At 35.9% G+C, this 22,700-nt stretch overlaps 2 protein-coding genes across 2 annotated transcripts; both read right to left on the bottom strand.

Moving 5' to 3' along the window:
• Nucleotides 1-77: 77 nt before the first annotated feature.
• LOC141619322 (calcium-dependent protein kinase 17-like) lies at nt 78-3,576 on the bottom strand. The gene is made up of 8 exons (XM_074436347.1): nt 2,815-3,576; nt 2,126-2,269; nt 1,886-2,038; nt 1,114-1,229; nt 853-1,020; nt 645-772; nt 459-558; nt 78-373 (listed from the first exon to the last, which is right to left on the bottom strand). The coding sequence occupies exons 1-8, from the start codon at nt 3,509-3,511 to the stop codon at nt 278-280; spliced, it is 1,602 nt and encodes a 533-aa protein (XP_074292448.1). The 5' UTR covers nt 3,512-3,576; the 3' UTR covers nt 78-277.
• Nucleotides 3,577-16,412: 12,836 nt separating this feature from the next.
• On the bottom strand, nt 16,413-21,168 carry LOC141619321 (rhodanese-like/PpiC domain-containing protein 12, chloroplastic). Its single transcript, XM_074436346.1, has 8 exons — nt 20,724-21,168; nt 19,341-19,457; nt 19,159-19,250; nt 18,860-18,960; nt 18,648-18,758; nt 17,565-17,673; nt 17,425-17,475; nt 16,413-16,684 (listed from the first exon to the last, which is right to left on the bottom strand). Exons 1-8 carry the CDS (start codon nt 21,004-21,006, stop codon nt 16,604-16,606), a joined length of 945 nt encoding a protein of 314 aa, XP_074292447.1. The 5' UTR covers nt 21,007-21,168; the 3' UTR covers nt 16,413-16,603.
• Between the last annotated feature and the right edge of the window lie 1,532 nt (nt 21,169-22,700).

Here is a 22,700-nt window from a genome sequence, read left to right as displayed (position 1 = left end):
GGCAAGCAATGATGTTTGAGGGATAGTTGCATCGGCATGAAAATTTAAAAACGATCTAAAAACAAAGATAAACAAATAGACGGAACAAATGGAGTATATATATAATTAAACATTAGTAGGCCTCATTCAAATTATCAATGAGAACCAAATACACAATCTTTTTTCTACAAACACCCCAGCAAATGACACTTACACGGTCGACACAATCATACACCACCACCCCTTCTTCGCTTGCTCGAGCATATAGGAATATAGGATGTAGAGAGCTATGCTTCCTTCATATGTTTATACTACGTCGTTTCTTCATGTTTCCTGCCTCAGGGTTTCCTTTCATCATCATTGCCACAAATTCGTCATAGTTGATTCGGCCATCCTGCAAATTTCCATACGTTTTAAGAATAAATCCTTCCATCGATTTATATTGTCCTTATTTGACTGCTTATGTATTTATTACTTACGTTGTCAGTGTCGACTTCAGCAACTATTTCCTTGATGTCCCTTCCATCCTGCATGCCATACTCGCGCAACGCTTGTTCTAGCTCTTCTATGGTAATGTACCTGAAAGAAAACAGAATATGATTCCGTCTCTAGGGTAACAATTATATGAGACACTCGTACATGTGAGACGGTATCATTATACATACCCACTGTTATCTTTATCAAAGTACTGGAAAGCGGTGTACAGATGCTCTTCTCGGTCCATTCTGTTCAAGTGCATTGTCGCAGTGATAAACTCTTCGTAGTCTATTAGTCCATTTCCGTCTGCATCAGCCTGTTTTTTTACCCGAAGAAAACAAGACGAGTTATTTCTGTTGAATGTTGTATGACTTCGGGAAAAAAAAAAATACTTACAGCTTCCATTAACTGCTTGACTTCATACTCAGAGAGCTTAGTCCCTTGAGTTTGCATGCCTTGCTTCAATTCTTCAAGCGTAATAGTCCCACTGTTATCGGCGTCCATGCTCTTGAACATCTCCTTTAGTCCCATGATTTCTTCCTCAGATAAACATCCAGCGATAACCTAATTCATTCAAAACAAATCACTTCCGAATCTTAAATACTGTACATTTTGTCCTTTAAAAGACGACTGTCAATGAAACGATTTGATGAGTACCCTTAGAGCAACTTTCTTGAATTTGTTCATTGCTCTGAACTGTTTCAATCTGTCCATAACAGCATTGTCAAGAGGAGTATCAGGAGCTTCGCCGTCCTCTTTAATCCATGGATGATCTGATCATACAAACATTGTAAGTCCAATTATATATTTGTATCCAACTGTAATGTAATTAGGGGTGTTCACTGGTCCAGAGCCGGACCGGACCGCAATAACCTGTGGACCGGACAACCCCATATCCCAAACCCGAAGATCGGACCAGACCGGAATCCTTTAGGTCCGGTTTTTTCCGGGTTTGGATCAGACCGGTTCTTATTTTAAAGGTAATTTGAGGTGATTTTTTTTGCTTGGACCGGACCAGAGACCTGTCACAAGATTTATATGAACCCGGAGACCGGTCCGGATTGTATTCGGTCCAGAACTGGACCGGACCGCAATAACCCGCGGATCGGACAACCCCATGTCCCAAACCCGAAGATCGGACTGGACCGGAACCCTTTAGGTCCGGTTTTTTCTGGGTTTGGATCGGACCGGTTCTTATTTTAAAGGTAATTTGAGGTGATTTTTTTTTGCTTGGACCGGACCGGAGACCGGTCACAATATTTATATGAACCCGGAGACCGGACCGGATTGTATTCGGTCTAGCCCGGACCGGACCGGACCGGACGGTCCGGGTCGGTCGGGTTTACCGGTCCGGTCTACTTTATGTGCAGCACAGTCTGTAATTTAAATTTCGTAAACGTGAAACGATTAACAAATTTTAATAGCTTACTGAGAACTTGATAAGCTGTGAGCCTTTGTTTAGGATCAGTATTCAACATCTTCCGGACTAAATCTTTTGCCTGAGGCGAAATCTGAGGCCATGGATCACTTGTAAAGTCGATGTGACCTTTTAGAATCGCATTGAAAATACCATGTTCGGTTTCTGTCACATGATACATTGCATTTCAATATTCCGAGTTTCTGATGTTAAACGGGGAAAAGGGTAAAAAGTTAGACCGTGAAAATGTACCTGCCCAAAAGGGAGGAACACCAGATAATAGAATGTATAACATCACCCCTACACTCCATATATCAACTTCCGGACCATATTTTCGCTTCAATACCTCTGGTGCAATGTAATACGCGCTGCCAACGATATCCTTGAATGTTTCCCCTGCAAAGTGATAGTACAAAGCAAATCATACATCGTTTTATTCCCAGGCATTGTTAGATTCGGGTAAATGCATTTCTCTCGTGTACCTCTCAACTTTTTCATTTTCTAAGATGTACCCCTATTTTGTTGTAAAAAAAAAACTTTGACCGTCAATAACTCTTGGCTATAAGTTCAGAATACGATAACTTTTTTTCAAATTGACCGTCTTTAAGAGCGAGATCTTCAGTTTGAAAAAAAATTCACTCACGTCTCAACTCGTAGTCGGGAATTATGGTCGGTCAAAGTATATTCGTTAAAAAATCTTTGACCAGCCATAACTACCGGCTATGAGTTCAAAAAGCGATGATATTTTTTTTTAAATTCAAGGCTTTGACGAGATAATTGGTTTGAAAAAAAAAATTACCGTTTTCTGAACTCGTAAGAGATAATTATTGTCAGTCAAAATTTTTTCTGAAAAACGAGGTGTACGCCTTAGAAAACGAAAAAGTTCAGGGGTAAACGAGAGAATATCCCAAATATTTTTACAAGGGAGAAAAATTACGAACCTGACTTGAAGAAAACAGACAGACCGAAATCAGTAACCTTAAGGGGAGAATTCTCATCCTTGTTCAAGAGCAGGAAATTCTCGGGTTTAAGATCACGATGAATGACTCCCATTGAATGGCAAGTATGCACAATCTGAACAATAGTCCTAAGCAACGAAGCAGCAGCACGTTCAGTATAATGACCTTTAGCAATAATCCGATCAAATAACTCCCCACCCGCGCAAAGCTCCATAACCAAATGAACAGAATGCTTATCCTCAAACGCGCCCTTAAGCTCAACGATATTAGGTTGTCCCGTTAAATGAAGCATAATCTGAACTTCCCTTCTTACATCCTCAATATCCTCCTTGTTGACCAGCTTCCTCTTAGCTATCGTCTTACAAGCGAATTGCTCCCCGGATTGCTTATGTGTCACCAAATGCGTCACCCCAAATTGCCCCCGGCCTAGTTCTTTCCCAAAACTATATGTCGCTTTGACATCTTCCATGGGTCGGGCCAACACCGGCCCCATCTGACCTTGCTTTGCCGGCTTGGTGGAAGCAGACGCCGAAGGAGGGGCAGGGTTAGAGGATCCATCTTGGTTTTGGCTACTAGGATTCACGACATTGTTATCATTCGATATGGACCCATCAGCCGCCTTTTGCTCATCTGTGGCTTCCGGAGCAGATGCGTTGCCTCGGGGGCAACAATTGCCCATGGCAAAAAAAATGCTCCGGGACGGGGATGGGGTGGGGGTGGGATTGTGGGGTAAGTTTTTTTTTTTGTTGTTGTTTTTTTTTTCCCTGGGGTGGGGTGTTGGGAAAAGAGTAAAACCGCGTAATTTTTTGAAGGTAGTTAGTTGAAAAATTAGAGGAGGTAAAAAAAAGAGAGAAAAAGAAAGACTGATTGTGAGTAATTTTAGGAAAATTAGAAGACAATTTTTGAAATGTAAGAAAGAGAAGAAAAGGGCAGGGAGGATTTCGCGGGAAAATTAACTGTTTTTTTGATAGTTTGTATTTCTGTTAATTAACGGCTAAGATTGCTTACATGGCTATAATATTTTTTCAATAAAGTGTATGTTGTGTTTTATTTATTTTTCTTTCTAGTTTTGGGGTTTTTATTGTTTTTATTTCTGCTTGTCCCTTGATTTCGTTAGTCATTCTCATATTTCGAGACCGTCAATTTTTTTGACAACATAACTTAAAATATGAGTTAATATTATAAAATGTGTATTTATATGGACATGCTTTTATACTTGTAATTTTTGGGAAACATATTTTTATAAAAATTGCAGACTCATCTAGAAAAATGAAAAAGCCGCACAGAAAACGATGAGATCACAATAAAAATTACAACCGAATCGATATTCCCATACATTTCGGGAAATACCAATTAAAATCTAAGGCCATACTAAGAAAAATTACATAATTCAAAAATTACATAAATTAAAATTATGACAATCATAAAGAAAAATGCAGCATTATATTATGTATAAACATGCTCAATTTTATGCTAAATCGCCTTTAATTAGCCAATATCGTATATTACTCGGTTTTTACGGATTTCCCAAAGATGGATTTCTTCCAGAATGACGATACATAAAGACGGTGTTACCTCGAGATGCGTGCCTCAACCGAAGTTCAAGGGACCAATGGAGTTGGTTTCCGAATATGTAATAGTTAAAGAGTTTTTCTATTTTAGGAAAGGCCATACTAGGATTTATTTACTTTTATGCTTGCATTTTATTTTATGTCACATGCATTGCTAAATCGCCATAACTAAACATGCATTGTCATTTTATCGAGTTCATCGACCGTGTCAATTAGAATTATCGTAATTCACCGCTTTAGTTCACTTAAAACGTGATAGATAATAAATTGACATGACCTCTCGCTAAAACAATCAATTGAGACTAGCCTTACCAAATAGTAGAAACCATGAAAACCTATTTCGTGAGGGAGTGCACTCGGCCACACCGGGGTACAAACCTTGTTACGTAGGGGAAGTGGGTGATGAATGTTAATCCACCGAATTCATGTTGATAAGGGATGTATCGGCCACACCGTGCCCAAGTTAATGTGGGTTTGGATCATGGACACATTTATTCGAAATTTGGATTGAACTCAACAAAAGTATTTGATAAGGGATGTATCGGCCCCACCGTGCCCTTGTCGATGTGTTTTGGGCTAAAGATAATTGTTAATGTAATATTATCGACCGAGAGTTCTAAAAGTAGAATCGATTAAACGTTAATCCACCGAGTTATATTGATGAAGGATGTATCGGCCCCACCGTGCCTAATTCGATATGAATTTGGGTCTTGGAATCATTTATCATAGTTGGGTAGAGGTCACTATGTAAATGCTATACTTGTTTACAAGTATTAATATAACGATAAATGTTTTGTTTTCCACTATTCCGTTATCATATTGTTCTATTTCTTTACCACAATTCATATACGATATCATTTCGTTTTTGATTCAAATCTCCATTAAAATATCGTAACTAAAGACAAATATGAGTTTGCTTCTAAAACCTCAAATGAACCATTGCTAAGGATCTCTTGTAAAGAGTATAGATTAAAGTTATTCATTATCAAACAGGTTTTTGATTCTTGACTAACACATCTACTTGCAATGGATTGTTTTTCCATGTACTTAAATGCATTAAGTACATCGAAGCGATAAAATTGTTTTGGTAATTAGTTTTGTCAAGAATTCGTAATTGACCAAAATAACGCAACCACTTCAATGAAAGTTTTTAAGACTAAAACGAACAAATGAAGAGTAATCTTCATGAATTCAATTTTGCTTCTCAAAGCAAAGACTCATTGAAATGAGTGGGAGCATTCTCTTAAACCATTAAGATGAGAACGAGGTTCAAGAAGTAAAGATAATAATGGAATTGATACAAGGTAATGTTAAAGGTAAAGTTGTTGAGAATAACGATACTAAACCTATCAATCCCGACCGATAAAGTTTCCATTGTCTTAAAATGTTGGACACGAGAAAGGAAACTACCCCAAATTTTTGAAGAATCAACAAGTTAGTTGTGGGACATCTAATGGGACCTTCTTCTTTAAAAATGTTTATTTGATTAAACATAAATTTTGCTAATACTACTTCGTCAATATTAGAAACCAGTGGAGGTTTTCATCATTGTGTTGGAAACATAGGATGAATAGAATATGACGACTAGCAACAATGAAGTCGAGAGATAGAGTAATTGTGTACTCAATCTAGTTTTTGGATTTAAAGTGGTACTTAATTGTGACTATTAAGTGCATAAACTCTAAATAAGAATATAAACTTGTTAAGATACAAAAGAGGTTTCACTTTTGTGACCCTATACACCACGATTTGATGTATGGCAAGCCCATTATCAAGGTGATTATATTCTAAACCAAACTAGAATGATATATCATGTAGATGATGTAAGATTCAAATTGGTAACCCAAGATTAAACCTTAAATTTTGGAATAATGAACGCAAAGAGTTATCGAGTACTCTTGAAACCATTAGATTGTTAATGGTATATGCGTATCTTGTATTCAAAGCAAGATGTCTCAAGCCTTTTGTTTGAAAAAGGAGATCGAGATTGTAAATCATTGATCCAAAATAGGTTGATCATTTTCTTTTACCAACGATTTAAGTTGACACTAGTGTGTTCACTTAATAAGGTAAATAGAGAAATCTTTGAAGAAGTTCAAGAGTTCAAGGAATCACGATATAGTCGTGATGGGATTATCAAAGTGAAGACTTTGATATAAGCCAAAGGAAATGTGATATAGTATCACAAGTTAATCTCTCTTAGCACGCATTATGAAATAATGTGTGGATGGATAAGAAATCAAACGCTATTCGATATGGTTTGGACTTCAATCAAGTTACTTTGAGTTACTTGATCCTTTTGGGGATTTTATCATTTTTGTCTAAATTATTTTTCCACTAATACGAATCATATGAGATATGAAATGGTAAGGGTACCATGTCTGTAAGTTTTCACAAGAAACAAATGCTCATTTTTCCCTTTTTCAATTATCACGAGTACGACGGGTTTGCGGCTCGTGAAGCTGTCTTTCTAAAATACAAGTTTATTTCTAGAAGACAGAGTGGGAGAATTTATTCAAGAGCCACAAAGAATGCTATGTCGCATTCAAGCCACAAAGAATGCTATGTCGCAAGAAACTGGTCTTTCTTGGCTACATGAGACGTTTTGTGTAAGATGTTGTTTCTTTAAAACCTAGGAGGTTAAATTCGTCAAATTGTTGAAAATGATGGATTCATGCTACTTTTAAGAAAGTAAAGAGCTTATAACTTACAAAGAAATCGTTTGATTCAAATTGATTACTTCTAGAAAGTAATGAACATATGACTTACATAAGAGTGTTTAAGTCACAACTCAATATAAGGCTTAGAGCCATGAAAATCCGAAATAAAAAGGCTTGATTAGTTGCAAAGGGTTTTGCACTAATAAAGAGAGATTTCAAGGTTGATTGGTTGCAAAGGGTTTTTTACACCAATTGAAATGCTTAAGTCTATTTGGATCTTCTTAGGGATTGTGTTTCATTATTATGAAATACATAGCGAGTGAATCTAAAACCCACTTCTTCAATTAGAAGGAATGTATTCAATACATATCTTGAGTTTTGAAGATTCTTGCAATCCTAAGATAATGTGAAACTTAAGAGAGGGTCTTAAGTAGGACATCAATGAGTTGGAATCAACATTTTTGGATCATGTGATAAAACATTTCTCGATAACTCGAGAAGTTGTGTTTATACATGGAGTTTAGTGGGAGTTACGGAAATTTTAATTAGTCCGATATGTGGATGTCATATTGATCATCAAGAATGATTTAAGACTTTTGGAGTATTATAATACATCTTGAATATCCGGATTTATGAAGATAAATCCACATGATATTAGCGTCAGTAAGAAGTCTTATGTTGATAAGATTCATGACTAGTTCAATTAAATTGAACGTACTTGATTGATTCCATTTGCTTCCGCTGTCGGATCAATTAAATGAGTAATGATGTATAACACTTCATATACTTTGAGTATGATGAATTGTTTTCAAAATCGAATTTAAGTAATCTTTACCTAGTATGTAAAGATTACCCTTAAGTGCATGCAGAAGCATTAAGGAAGTAAAGCAAAGTGTTTATGATGCAATTTTGTGTAAGGGTGTTACACAAGTGACAATTGACAATTGAGGTTGCGCATGGTTTCTGACAAAACCATAATCAAAACACATAAGGATGGTTAAGATACCATTGTAGCTATGTTAATTAAGAAGTAGATTTTCTAGAATCGTTCTAGGCAATAAAGAACAATGAGAGATATTTATAACGGAAATTGAGTACACTTGCAATCATGAGATGTGCAAGAGAATGAGTCCCGCACACTTTGTGAAACCAAAGTGGGGAGCTATTCTTAGGCTAAGAGGGCCTATGTCTTGATTGGATCTCGACACGTACTCAGAAAGTTTTGTGATGCAAATGTATACATTACAAAGGAAAACGAATATGTAGTAAGGTTGAGTAAGGTACAAGAAGTTGATAAAACCTACTAACCAAAGCCTTCTCATAAGCTAAACATGATAAGTTATGTCATTTCAATTGAATTGAAATGAACAACTACATACAAGATCAAATTAGATTATAGAACATGAAATAGTAATCAAGCATTGGCTATTCACATGTGATAATCGCATTTGTCGTTTGAGTTTTACTTTAAAACTCTTTTATTATACCTTGTTACATCCAAACGGGTTGTAGAGACAATTGAACCCCGTTAAAGTGAACACGGATTAGCATGGTATTCGCCCATAGTCACTTGTATGAGGTGACGTCTCGAAGTGACTAGAGTGTGATGCGATTGATGGCAAGTTCAAGTGCCATAGAGTCATGTGAGATGACTAGTCGATCACATAGGCGATCATTAGGAACGTTTTGTCGGGCCTAATGACCGCTTATAGAGTTCTGGCAAATTTATATAGCCTGGTCGTGGCGAGAGCTGCTATAGTATTCAAATGAGTCGATTCTTTTGACTAAAGACTATTCACCTAAGATGGCTCAGTTATAGATTAACTTTGATTTGTGTTACTACGACCTTCGTAAATGGGGTCAAATGGGCATATTTTGGGTTATGATGGCTGTGGCTAGTCGAAGGGAATGAGTGCGATAGGAATTGTCCACCCCCTTGTCAGGGTTAAAACAATATCTCAGGGCCACTCGAGGAGTAATGAATCGGAAATGCGTGGCCACGCTCGGACGGTATCCGTGAGTGGATAAATCCGGTCAATCGCTTATTCTCCGGATCGAGGAAACCACTCTCGATATGATCACTTGCAAGTACGCCTGAAAGACACCTTGCATTGAGTGGGAGATAGTAATAGGACAAGAGAATTGGTGACGCGCACTTGTCGAGGACAAGTGGGAGATTGTTGGAATATGTGTCCTCCGACAATAATGCGATCACGACTGTTGATCATGATGATCACATGTTTAAGTCTCATTGTAAAGAATACAATTGGGAAGTAATATTGTTACTGTCAACTGGTCAACATATATCGGTAATGATTGGCTGACTAGAGTTTGACATTACTGTCGTGTGACGGTGGTGATCAGTTGACCCCCTAGGTCATACCTAAAGGGCAATACTCTTAATTGATTATTTAATTAATCGTATAATGTTGCGAGTTAATTAAATTACTTGAAAATTGACGGGCGATTTTGGAAGTGAAATTTACGTATCAAATTGAAATGTGATTAAATGAGATACGGTCTGAGTAATTGAATTGTATCATTACTCGGATGAAATAATTGTTTAATGTAACAATTAAATTTGAATGAATTGTTATAAATACAATTGGTTGTAATTTATAAATGGTAAAATATTTTGGCACAAGTAATTATGAAATTACTAAGTCGATTTTTGTATGTGACGTATTTTTAATAATACGTTGATTTTTAATATGTTAAAAATACATAACAAATTTATATCACATATGACATGTGACATATTGACAATTGACAAAAATAATATGGAATCCATATTATAAAGTGGGCCGAAAATTAGAGGGTTGTTGAGCTAATTATATGTTGATTGTAATTAGTGGAAGACATGATGATTACACTAGTCACTAGCCATGCAAGCCTATTGTTTATTGTGAAGAACAATTTTTCCATGCATTGGCTCTCCTCCCTCTCTCCTTGGTCCGGTTTTTAAGAGTGAAAAACTAATTGTTTTTCCTCTTAATTTTACCTCATATACTATAATGAAATGTCATTATTCATTCATTCTTTTACACAATCTAAAATAAGAGTTTTAGTGAGATAAAAACTCTCATCTTCTTCCTTCCAAAAACCGAAATGTATAAGTGTTTTATAAATATTTTGGTTTAATTTTCTACTAGATTAATATTATACTAGTTCTTGTAATATTAATTAAATTAAGAGAAAGCCTTGGGTATAAAGCTTAGGGAGAGATCTTATACTTAGATCTTGTTCATCCATAAGGGAAAGCTCAAGAACAAGAGAGAAAGGTGATCTCTCTTGTGCCCAATATAACCGAAATCTTCAATGTAAGGACATGATTTCTTCTCTATTATATTTTTGTTTGCATGCATAAAATCCGTATTTAATTTTATGACAAATTAATTTTGACATATATGAGTATGTTAGTATGTATACGAATCTACATTTCCTTCAACACCAAGTTAATGTGGGTTTGGATCATGGACACATTTATTCGAAATTTGGATTGAACTCAACAAAAGTATTTGATAAGGGATGTATCGGCCCCACCGTGCCCTTGTCGATGTGTTTTGGGCTAAAGATAAATGTTAATGTAATTTTATCGACCAAGAGTTCTAAAAGTAGAATCGATTAAACGTTAATCCACCGAGTTATATTGATGAAGGATGTATCGGCCCCACCGTGCCTAAGTCAATATGAATTTGGGTCTTGGAATCATTTATCATAGTTGGGTAGAGGTCACTATGTAAATGCTATACTTGTTTTTCCAAGTATTAATAAAACGATAAATGTTAAGTTTTCCATTATTCCGTTGTCATATTGTTCTATTTCTTTACCACAATTCATATACGATATCATTTCGATTTTTTCAAAATCTCCATTAAAACATCGTAACTAAAGATAAAATATGAATTTGCTTCTAAAACCTCAAATGAACCATTGCTAAGGATCTCTTGCAAGGAGTATAGATTAATGTTATTCATTATCAAACAGGTTTTTGATTCTAGACTAACACATCTACTTACAATGGATTGTTTTTCATATACTTAAATGAATTAAGTACCTTGAAGCGATAAATTATTTTTGGTAATTAGTTTTGTCAGAATTCGTAATTGACCAAAATAACGCAACCACTTCAATGAAAGTTTTAAGACTAAAACGAACAAATGAAGAGTAATCTTCATGAATTCAACTTTGCTTCTCAAAGCAAAGACTCATTGAAATGAGTGGGAGCATTCTCTTAAACCGTTAAGATAAGGACGAGGTTCAAGAAGTAAAGATTATAATGGAATTGATACAAGGTAATGTTAAAGGTAAAGTTGTTGAGAATGACGATACTAAACCTATCAATCCCAACCGATAAAGTTTCCATTGTCTTAAATGTTGGACACGAGAAAGGAAACTACCCCAAATTATTGAAGAATCAACAAGTTAGTTGTGGGACATCTAATGGGATCTTCTTCTTTAAATGTTTATTTGATTAAACATAAATTTTGCTAGTACCACTTCGTCAAATATTAGAAACCAATGGAGGTTTTCATCATTATGTTTGAGACATAGGATGATAAGATATGACGACTAGCAACAATGAAGTCGAGAGATAGAGTAATTGTGTACTCAATCTAGTTTTTGGATTTAAAGTGGTACTTAATTGTGACTATTAAGTGCATAAACTCTGAATAAGAATATAAATTTGTTAAGAGACAAAAGAGGTTTTCACTTTTGTGACCCTATACACCACGATTTGATGTATGGCTAGCCCATTATCAAGGTGATTATATTCTAAACCAAAACTAGAATGATATATCATGTAGATGATGTAAGATTCAAATTGGTAACCCAAGATTAAACCTTAAATTTTGGAATGATGAACGCAAAGAGTTATCAAGTACTCTTGAAACCATTAGATCGTTAATGGTATATGCGTATCTTGTATTCAAAGCAAGATGTCTCGTGCCTTTTGGTTGAAAAGGAGATCGAGGTTGTAAATCATTGATCCAAAATAGGTTGATCATTTTCTTTTACCAACGATTTAAGTTGACACTAGTGTGTTCACTTAATAAGGTAAATAGAGAAATCTTTGAAGAAGTTCAAAAGTTCAAGGAATCACGATTTAGTCGTGATGGGATTATCAAAGTGAAGACTTTGATATAAGCCAAAGGAAATGTGATATAGTATCACAAGTTAATCTCTCTTAGCACGCATCATGGAATAATGTGTGATTGGATAAGAATTCAAACGATATTCAATATGGTTTGAACTTTGATCAAGTTACTTTGAGTCACTTGATCCTTTTGGGGATTTTATCATTTTTGTCTAAATTATTTTTCTACTAAATCAAAACATATGAGATATGAAATGGTAAGGGTACCATGCTTGTAAGTTCTCACAAGAAACAAATGCTCATTTTTCCCTTTCAATTTTCACGAGTACGACGGGTTTGCGGCTCATGAAGTCGTTTCTTTCTAAAATACAAGTTTATTTTAGAAGACATAGTGGGAGAAATTATTCAAAGAGCCACAAAGATGTTATGTCGCAAGAAACTGGTCTTTCTTGGCTACGTGAGATGTTTTGTGTAAAACGTTGTCGCAAGAAACTGGTCTTTCTTGGCTACATGAGACGTTTTGTGTAAGACATTGTTTCTTCAAAACCTAGGAGGTTAAAATTCGTCACTTGTTAAAAATGATGAATTCATGTTACTTTTAAGAAAGTAAAGAGCTTATAACTTACAAAGAAATTGTTTGATTCAAGTTGATTACTTCTCGAAAGTAATGAACATATGACTTACATAAGAGTGTTTAAGTCACAACTCAATACAAGGCTTAGAGCCATAAAAATCCGAAATAAAGGCTTGATTAGTGACAAAGGGTTTTGCACTAATAAAGAGATATTTCATAGCAAGATTGGTTGATTAGTGACAAAGGGTTTTGCACTAATTGAAATGCTTAAGTCTATTTGGATCTTCTTAGGGATTGTGTTTCATTATGAGGTTATGAAATACATAGCAAGTGAATCTAAAACCCACTTCTTCAATAGAAGGAATATATTCAATACATGTCTTGAGTTTAGTAGATTCTTGCAATCCTAAGATAATGTGAAACTTAAGAGAGGGTCTTAAGTAGGACATCAATGAGTTAGAATCAACATTTTGATCATGTGATAAAACATTTCTCGATAAGTCGAGAAGTTGTGTTTATACATGAAGTTTAGTGGGAGTTACGGAAATTTTAATTAGTCTGATATGTGGATGACATATTGATCATTGAGAATGATTTAAGACTTTTGGAGTAATATAATACATCTTGAATGTCCGGATTTATGAAGATAAATCCACATGATATTAGCGTCAGTAAGAAGTCTTATGTTGATAAGATTCATGACTAGTTCAATTAAATTGAACATATTTGATTGATTCCATTTGCTTCCGCTGCCGGATCAATTAAATGAGTAATGATGTATAACACTTCATATACTTTGAGTATGATGAATTGTTTTCAAAATCGAATTTTAGTAATCTTTACCTAGTAAATAAAGATTACCCTTAAGTGCTTGCAGAAGCATTAAGGAAGTAAAGCAAAGTGTTTTTGATGCAATTTTGTGTAAGGGTGTTACACAAGTGACAATTGACAATTGAGATTGCGCATGGTTTCCGACAAAACCATAATCAAAACACATAAGGATGGTTAAGATACCATTGTGGCTATGTTAATTAAGAAGTAGATTTTCTAGAATCGTTCTAGGCTATAAAGAACAATGAGAGATATTTATAACGGAAATTGAGTACACTTGCAATCATGAGATGTGCAAGAGGATGAGTCCCGCACAATCGAGAAAACAAAGGGGAGCTATTCTTAGGCTAAGAGGGCCTATGTCTTGATTGGATCTCGACACGTACTCAGAAAGTTTTGTGATGCAAATGTATACATTACAAAAGAAAATGAATATGTAGTAAGGTTGAGTAAGGTACAAGAAGTTGATAAAACCTACTAACCAAAGCCTTCTAAAAGGCTAAACATGATGAGTCATGTCATTTCAATTGAATTGAAATGAACAACTACATACAAGATCAAATTAGATTATAGAATATGAAATAGTAATCAGGCATTGACTATTCATATGTGATAATCGCATTTGTCGTTCGAGTTTTTCTTTAAAAACTCCTTTTATACTTTGTTACATCCAAACGGGTTGTAGTGACAATTGAACCCCGTTAAAGTGAACACGGATTAACATTGTATTCGCCCATAGTCACTTGTATGAGGTGGCGTCTCGAAGTGACTAGAGTGTGATGCGATTGATGGCAAGTTCAAGTGCCATAGAGTCATGTGAGATGACTAGTCGATCACATAGGCAGACTGTTAGGAACGTTTTGTCGGGCCTAATGACCGCTTATAGAGTTCTGGCAAATTTATATAGCCTGGTCGTGGCGAGAGCTGCTATAGTATTCAAATGAGTCGATTCTTTTGACTAAAGACTATTCTCCTAAGATGGCTCAGTTTCAGATTAACTTTGATTTGTGTTACTACGACCTTCGTAAATGGGGTCAAATGGGCATATTTTGGGTTATGATGGCTGTGGCTAGTCGAAGTGAATAAGTGCGATAGGAATTGTCCATCCCCTTGTGAGGGTTAAAATAATATCTCAGGGCCACTCGAGGAGTAATGAACTGGAAATGCGTGGCCACGCTCGGAAGGTATCCAGAGTGGATAAATCCGGTCAATCAGTTGTTCTCCAGATCGAGGAAACCACTCTCGATATGATCACTTGCAAGTACGACCCGAAAGACACCTTGCATTGAGTGGGAGATAGTAATAGGACAAGAGAATTGGTAACGCACACTTGTCGAGGACAAGTGGGAGATTGTTGGGAAATGTGTCCTCAACAATAGTGCGATCACATGATTTAAATATCATTATTAAATCTCATTTTAAGAATACATGTGAGATGTAATATTTTACATCAACCGTGTCCACACATATCGGTAATGATTGGTTGACTAGAGTTTGACATTACTGTCGTGCGACGGTGGTGATCAGTTGATCCCCTTAGGTCATACCTATAGGGAAATACTCTTAATTGATTATTTAATTGATCGTATACCGATACGAGTTAATTAAATTGCTTAAAATTGACGGATGATTTTGTGAGTATAATTTACGTATCTTATTGTAAATATGATTAAATGAGACACGGTCTAAGTAATCGAATTACTTTATTACTTAGATGAAATTATTGTTTAAAGAAACAATCGAAACGGAATGAATAAATTATTATAAATACAGAATGTTGTAGTTTATAATTTGGAAACATTTTTGGTACAAGTAATTACGAATTACTAGTCGATTTCGTAAATGACATATTTTATGAATATGTTGATTTTTAATATGTTAAAAATACATTACATTGTAACATGTCATGTAACATGTTACATGTGACAAATTTGACAAAAGACAAAATAAAATGGATTCTCCATTTTATGCTAAAACCGAAAATGAGGAGGTAGTGTAAGATATATATTGTGTTTTTATCTTGAGTGGAAAACATAATTATCATATCTAAGTAGTAGCCTTGCAAGCCTAAGCTTTTGAGAAGAGCAAAAACTAAAGGCATTGGGCATGCTACCCAAGGCCAATATTTCGGCCATCCCACAAGAAAGAGAAAAAGGCTTTTCTCTTTAATTATTCATTCATTCTATCATCTTATTTTCTAGTGTAAGAAAATCCATAAAAACTCTCTACAATTTATGAGAATTCTAGAGAAATAAACTCACAAAATTACTATCTCTTGAACCGAAATTCCAAGAGTAAAATCATTGATTTTGTGTCAATTTTATTGTAAAACTAATATTATTACTAGATCTAAATAGTATTGGTTTATTAAGATGTATTCCTTGGGTATATGCTTTTGGGAGAGATTCTACACTTGAATCCTTGTTCTTCCATTTGGAGAGCTCAAGAACAAGTGAGTATGTGAACTCACTTGTGCCCATATATCCGATTTTATGGTGAGAAAATTATTTTTCTTCCTTATATTGTTTATTAGTTTGCATGCATAAAATCCATATTTAATTTTATGACAAATTAATTTCGACATATATGAGTATGTTAGTATGTATATGAATCTACATTTCCTTCAGGGAGTACGCGTGATATTAGTATAATCTGACATTTGCACATTAAAAGAAAAAATATGACATTTGAAATAGATATATGTAGATCCCTTCTAGGCTTCAATCATCATTTTCCTGTTCTAATTACGAATGATCGATGAGACCTCATAATCGAACTTATGGATCATCGATTCATCGTAATGAATTGTCATGGGAAAATAGACATTATAATATGGCTGAGAAACATTTAAGAAACCAGATCAAATAACCCCTCATTTATGTCGACTAAAGAGAGAAATTAATCCTCAATCATGAAGTATCTTAAGAAAACATGAAGTAACTTCTAAAGAAAGATCAAATAACAATCTCTAAGACACAAAAGTAAGAGGAAAGCAGACCGGGATCTGAGTTCTTGGGAAGTGCTACGTCTTAAGTACCTAATAAGTCGGGATTGAAGGATCAACCTTCACGGCATATGCATGAATACCTCCAGTCACATTGAACACTTTCTTGAAACCCTGGACCAACGATTACCCAGGTTAGCCATCGAAGAGACAAATCACTTGACAAAAAAAAGGAGGCGCTGTTACAAAGATTAACATGACCACACACACAACCAGTATTAGATGAACCATGGGCATAAAATAGGGATTTCTTAAAAGCCAAAACCGATAGTACATGAACTCTTCTAATTCTACTGCTGCAGGTTCTTCTGCTGACAAAGGTGAAATTAACTATTCATGACTTCGATTCAAAATCGGCAAACACCAAAATTGTCCTAATGACTCCCTTTAGGTTGTGTTTGGATTGAGGGAATTGGAGGGAAATGAAAGGAAGGGAGAGTAAGGGATTTAAAATCCCTTGTTTGGATAGAAAATAAAGGTGGAAGGAAATGGAGGGGGAGGGATTTGGAGGGATCCATTTTCCATCCTCCTAGCCAAATCAAAATCTCTCCACAATTGGAAAGATTGGAGGGAAACTGTATCCAAACATCCACTCCCCATTCCCTCTCCCCTTCCCTTCCCTCCCTTTCCCTTCCCTCCTTTCCCCTCCCCTCCCTTTCCCTCCTATTTTGGTATCGAAACAAGCCCTTAGGTAAGAAAAATGTAAGCCTGGCAGGCTGGCAGAGGGTGACATGTACTAACAACATGATGGAATTCAATACGAAGCTAACGGCAACTGTGTTCAGCATCCTTAAAAATGCCTTTGACATCAACGAATGCGTGAGAAGGTAATATAAGCAGTGTATAGTGTATACCTGACTCTGCAACCACTTAGCAACCTGCAGTGACCGCATCCCATGGTGACACTGTATTTCAGTAGAATATATTAGGTTCCTAACAGATTTTGAATGAACCTATGGACCCTTAGTGCACTGACTTGGAATACTATACTAACCATAACGAAAGTCTCTTTTTCCGGATCAAACTTGGTTGTTATCTCTGGTCCCCAGCTCCCAAATTGCTGAAGAGGAAGAACTTTAAAAGCAGGTAAAGATGCTCTCGCACTGCACAAAAGATATTAAGGCAGTTAATCCACGGCTTCAGACATAATATGTAGGAGTCCTAGGAGATAACAGTGCACACACAAGCATCCAATCTTCTAGAAATAACTAAACTATGAAGCTGAGAGTTATTTTTACGCTAAAAAAAGCTCTTGTTTTATCATTATCTGCATGGGAAGACGTGTTTTACTTTCATCAATGCCAAATAATACATCGGTTTTGGTTGTATGCTACACAATTCAGGTTTTTCAGCATGGTATCCTCGTGACTTGTACTAAAGCGTAAAATTTAACGGAACTCCGATAAATGGTGCTGCAGGGATTATTGATGTGATGCTGAGACTGCTGACAGAAGAAGAGGGGGATGTTACTACGTCATAAGCTACCAAGTCTATCAAGTTATACCAAATTATTAACAGTCAGACACCATGCAAACACAAGCACTTTTAGAGTCAAAGCTCACTTAAGTTTCTTTGGCAACAAAAAGAGGAACATTTTAGGTTAGCCTCACACTTGTGAATTATGATGGCATTAAAGAGGCTTTTAAGGACCGCTGAAATTATACTCTCTCGGTTGTTGCCAAGTTTTACGTATTCCATTTTAGTCTGTCCCAATCAATAGTTTATGTTTCACCCACTTGTGTGTTCTTTACATAAAAAAAAATACTCGTAATAAATAATAAATTGATGCCAAAAGCAAACAGAAATGATTGGTATGGACTATGGACAGAGGTAATATAACTGAAATAGTGTAAAATCAGTGAGGCCCAAACGGGCAAGTGCTCTATTTTAACAGGTACATAACAATTTCCAAGGTTCAAAATCTTTGTCTCGCTTCTCTAGACTGCCCTAACCATATACCAGGTCCCCTCTCTCATGATGCCTGATCATGTATTAAACTAAAAGTAATAGGCGTAAATGGAAAAATAAAAATTCATTAGAATAAGATTAAAGAATAGAATGATTAAAGAGACTGTACACTTCTTCCGGTTCTCGAACATCAATCAGCTGCACTTCTCCAGCGAAGCTAGGATCTTGCAGTTTCTCATGAAGCTCGTTGGGTTGAATTTCTTGAAGAACCAACTCCTCTCTAAAAATCGTTTCCCACCAATAGAACAATAGGGAAAAAAGTTCAATGAGCAACCCTCCTTTAAAAACTCCAATCAAGTGAATATTACTACAATGGCAAACCTTTCAGATAACACTTGCAGCAAGTGCCAACCGAATTGTGTTTTACACCGTCGAACTGTATTTAATGGGGCAGAAAATGCAGCCTCTTCAAATTCCGGAACCTGGCAAAAATTAGATTACACATCAGACTACTTTCCACAAACATCTAAAGATCCCTTGAAGTGAAAATTAACAATTTATGTAGACAAGATAATGACATTACGTGATCCTAGAGTATTTGACATTTAAACTACTCCAGAACCAAAAATAAAAACAGTCATTCCTATCATCGAGACAGGAAATATCACAAATCAGTATACCATTTGTCCTTTTTTCACCCAACCAAGCATCCCACCATCGTCTTTCGAGGGGCACAAGGAATGCTCCGCAGCGAGGTCACTCAAGTCTTCCCCTGAAATACAACAGTAACAACTGTAACCATCACCCATTCATCCATCCATCAAACATCCACCACAAAATTTGATAGTTCAGAGACAAATACCTCCAGCAACCCTTTTCTGAAGTTCCACTAAAAGCTGAAGGTCGTTTTCTTTAACAAGCAAGTGCTGAACTAATATTTCCCTGGCACCACCAGAGGTACTTCCAGTTGAATAGGAGGCTGACCCAAATGTACACAAATACGATCATCCAAGTGTCCAAATAGCACATATCAGTTCACAAGAAATTAAGCGCGTAAATTATAAAGTCACCAATCGCGAAATATGTTGAGTAACTAAGTTTACTGTGTGACCAGTTACAGTTCCGGATTAAAAATCACCTCCCAAACTTAAAAACTAATCCCACTTCAGCACTGAACAATCCATCAAGTTTTCGCAATACCGAAAAACTACCTTGATTTTCATAAAACTAGCAAATGTAGAGCTCAAAAGAGTCTGATTACAACAAAACAAAGCAAACTCACTTCATAAACTTAAAAGCTAATCCCACCTCACCATAGTATAGTATAATCCATCAAGTTTTCGCAATCCCGAAAAAACTACCTTCATTTTCCTTAAACTAGCAAATGTAGAGCTCAAAAGAGTGTATTTACATAAAAAAAACAAAGAAAAACTCGCCTCCTAGGCTTAAAAAATAATCCCACTTCACCATTGTACAATCCATCAATTTTTTCACAGTACCGAAAAACTACCCTCATTTTCATCAAACTAGCAAATGTAGAGCTCAAAAGCGTCTACTCGGATCAAAACGGCGCAAAATTCACCTCCTAAATTTCACAAATAAACTTTCCACCATTGTACAATCCATCAAGTTTTCGCAATACCAAAAATATACCTTCATTTTCATCAAACCAGCAATGTAGAGCTCAAAAGAGTCTACTCACATCAATATAAAGCAAAACTCACCTCCTAAATTTTAAAACTAAACCATTTCACCATTGCACAATCCATCAAGTTTTCGCAATACCGAAAAAATAGCAAATGTAGAGCTCAAAAGAGTCAAATTACACCAAACAAAGCAAAAATTACCTCCTAAATTTTAAAACTAATCCCACTTGACCATTGCACAGTCCATCAAGTTTTCGCAATACCGAAAAAATAGGAAATTTAGAGCTCAAAAAAGCCAAATTACCCCAAACAAAGCAAAAAATACCTCCTAAACTTAAAAACTAATCCCACTTCACCATTGTACAATCCATTAAGTTTTCGCAATACCGAAAAACCACCTTCATTTTCATTAAACTAGCAATGTACAGCTCAAAAAAGTCTTAATTACATCAAAAACAAATCAAACACACAATCCACTAACATTAATAACTCATATTAAAACACAAAATTAGCACATACCCAATACAATAAACAATCATAAGAACAATTAAAAGCTGCAAAATCATAAATTAAGTTAACAAATATTATAAAGATCGAACCTTTAACATTGAGTGAATTATTATGATTATGACCCATCAAAGCTGAGGTAAATCTGAAGCAACTAGAAGATGAATAACGACCAAAAGATGAACTGGGTAAGTATGAATTGCAAGAAAATGTTGTTTTATGATTGAAATTAGTTGAAGAAGTAGAAAGATTGAATTTTTGAAAGTGAAGGTTTTGGTGTTGGAGAGGTTTAAAGGAGGAAGAAATTGAAATAAAAGGGATGAAATTGATAGAGGAAATTAGATGGTGATTAGTGTGTGATACCCTACTTAACATTTTTGATGAATTTATTTATGTTAATTGGGAATTTAATTGAATTGAATTGAAAAAATGAAGATGAAGATGAAGATGAAGGTGATAGGATTGATTGGGTTTTTGGGTGGGTTTTAGATTGTGTGTGGAAAAGGTTGACATTGTTTCATGATTTCTTTCTCATTCATGGCCCAAGAGATTATGTTATGTTACATGTAAGGATGGCAGTGGGTCGGGGACCCGACCCAGACCCTGAGGGTCAGATCCTAATGGGTCGGGTATGGGTCTTATTTTTTCAGACCCAATGGCTATGGGTCGGGTATGGGTCTTAAGAAAATATTTCGGATCCAGGTCTAAGTTATGAGACTCATACCCGACCCTTAGACCCTTTATTAAAGAAAAAAAAAATTAAAATTACAACTTTTCTAATTCATAGTGGCAGACGGTAGAAACCCAACTAAAGTCTCTTTTTCTTCCCTCATCCCATAAAGTGATAAAACCCAACCAAACTCTTCTGACAATACCACCACTCCACCACTGACACAAGAAAACCACCACCACAGCACTGATACGCGATCGTCAACTACCTCTCTAATAAATTTACGACCGACAACCACCATTAACGGCAGATTAATAAACTCATAATGTTAAAGTAGTATAAATTTTTTTTAAAATATTATAGACCCCATAGCTGTTAATCTTGTTATTAAAGTGGCTAAAACTCGGACCAGCGGGTAGACCCAGACCCTACCCTTACCCATAGGGTCCGGGTATGGGTCCTCAAATTTTAGACCCTTGTCGGGCCTGCACGGTCCAAAGGGAAAATCTCGGGTCGGGTCCGGGTCTAGGCGGACCCTACCCAGACCCTACCCATTGCCATCCCTGGTTACATGTCCATGAGAGCATGACCCAAATCCATGAGGTCTCGACGGGTCAATCGAATCAGTTGCGGGCTAGGTTAATTTCGGGTTTACAAAAACTTGGGATGGGTCACTTTGAATTCGAGTCAATTATTATCAGGTTGTTTGAATATAATGATAAGTGTGCAACAATAAACATTCGGTTTCGGGTCAATTCGGGATCGGGTGTCAGTTCGGGTCCTTTTGGTCAAGTCACTTTTGCCAGGTTCAGTGTTAACCAACTTATCGAACCTGTTCACTAGTCATATTATTCATTAAATTTAATTAGCAAAATAAGTGAGTATATGAGTCATTTTTTTTCAAATATACAAAATTACAAATACAAAAGTATTGTCCACTATTTTGAAGTTCGGTTCATGGTCTGATTCGTGATCATTCTGATTCAAAAGTGCATCAGAAATCCAAAGTAAAGTAGAGAAGTGGACCGTGGACTGGACCAATAAAATATGGTCCGGTCTAATATGGAAAAAATGATCTGATATTTGTTTTGGAACACCGAGTAAACAGGGGCGTCTCGAATAATTCGGAGGCCAGAAAATAAATAAAATAAATAAAAATAGTTATGGCAAGGCTTGAACTCGAGTGGCTTGGGCAATTGAAACATGTATTCACCAATGTGCTATCACACTTTTGTTAATATACATGGAGATTATTATGTATATATGACTAATATTTTCATACTTTATACGAACACGAGGCCCAAAAATTTAGAGGCCCAGTTCGCGCGCTCAGCCCGCACTTGGTCATAGCCGCCCCTGCGAGTAAACACCCCTATAGTTAAGGGCAAAATATTCAACA

This window comes from Silene latifolia, chromosome X (assembly GCF_048544455.1).
Source record: "Silene latifolia isolate original U9 population chromosome X, ASM4854445v1, whole genome shotgun sequence".
Taxonomy (NCBI): domain Eukaryota; kingdom Viridiplantae; phylum Streptophyta; class Magnoliopsida; order Caryophyllales; family Caryophyllaceae; genus Silene; species Silene latifolia.
This window is presented reverse-complemented; position numbering and strand designations above follow the sequence as displayed.

Bases quoted from the DNA above. Each gene is read 5' to 3' on its own strand.
- LOC141619321 (XM_074436346.1), bottom strand. From the start codon at position 21,006: ATGTTAAGTAGGGTATCACACACTAATCACCATCTAATTTCCTCTATC. The intron at 18,759-18,859 runs GTTTGCCATTGT...AACGATTTTTAG, and splicing joins CTGCAAGTGTTATCTGAAAG to AGAGGAGTTGGTTCTTCAAG. The intron at 17,476-17,564 runs GTTAGTATAGTA...ACTGAAATACAG, and splicing joins AAAAAGAGACTTTCGTTATG to TGTCACCATGGGATGCGGTC.
- LOC141619322 (XM_074436347.1), bottom strand. From the start codon at position 3,511: ATGGGCAATTGTTGCCCCCGAGGCAACGCATCTGCTCCGGAAGCCACA. The intron at 1,021-1,113 runs GTACTCATCAAA...TGAATGAATTAG, and splicing joins TCAAGAAAGTTGCTCTAAGG to GTTATCGCTGGATGTTTATC. The intron at 374-458 runs GTAAGTAATAAA...GGAAATTTGCAG, and splicing joins CTGAAGTCGACACTGACAAC to GATGGCCGAATCAACTATGA.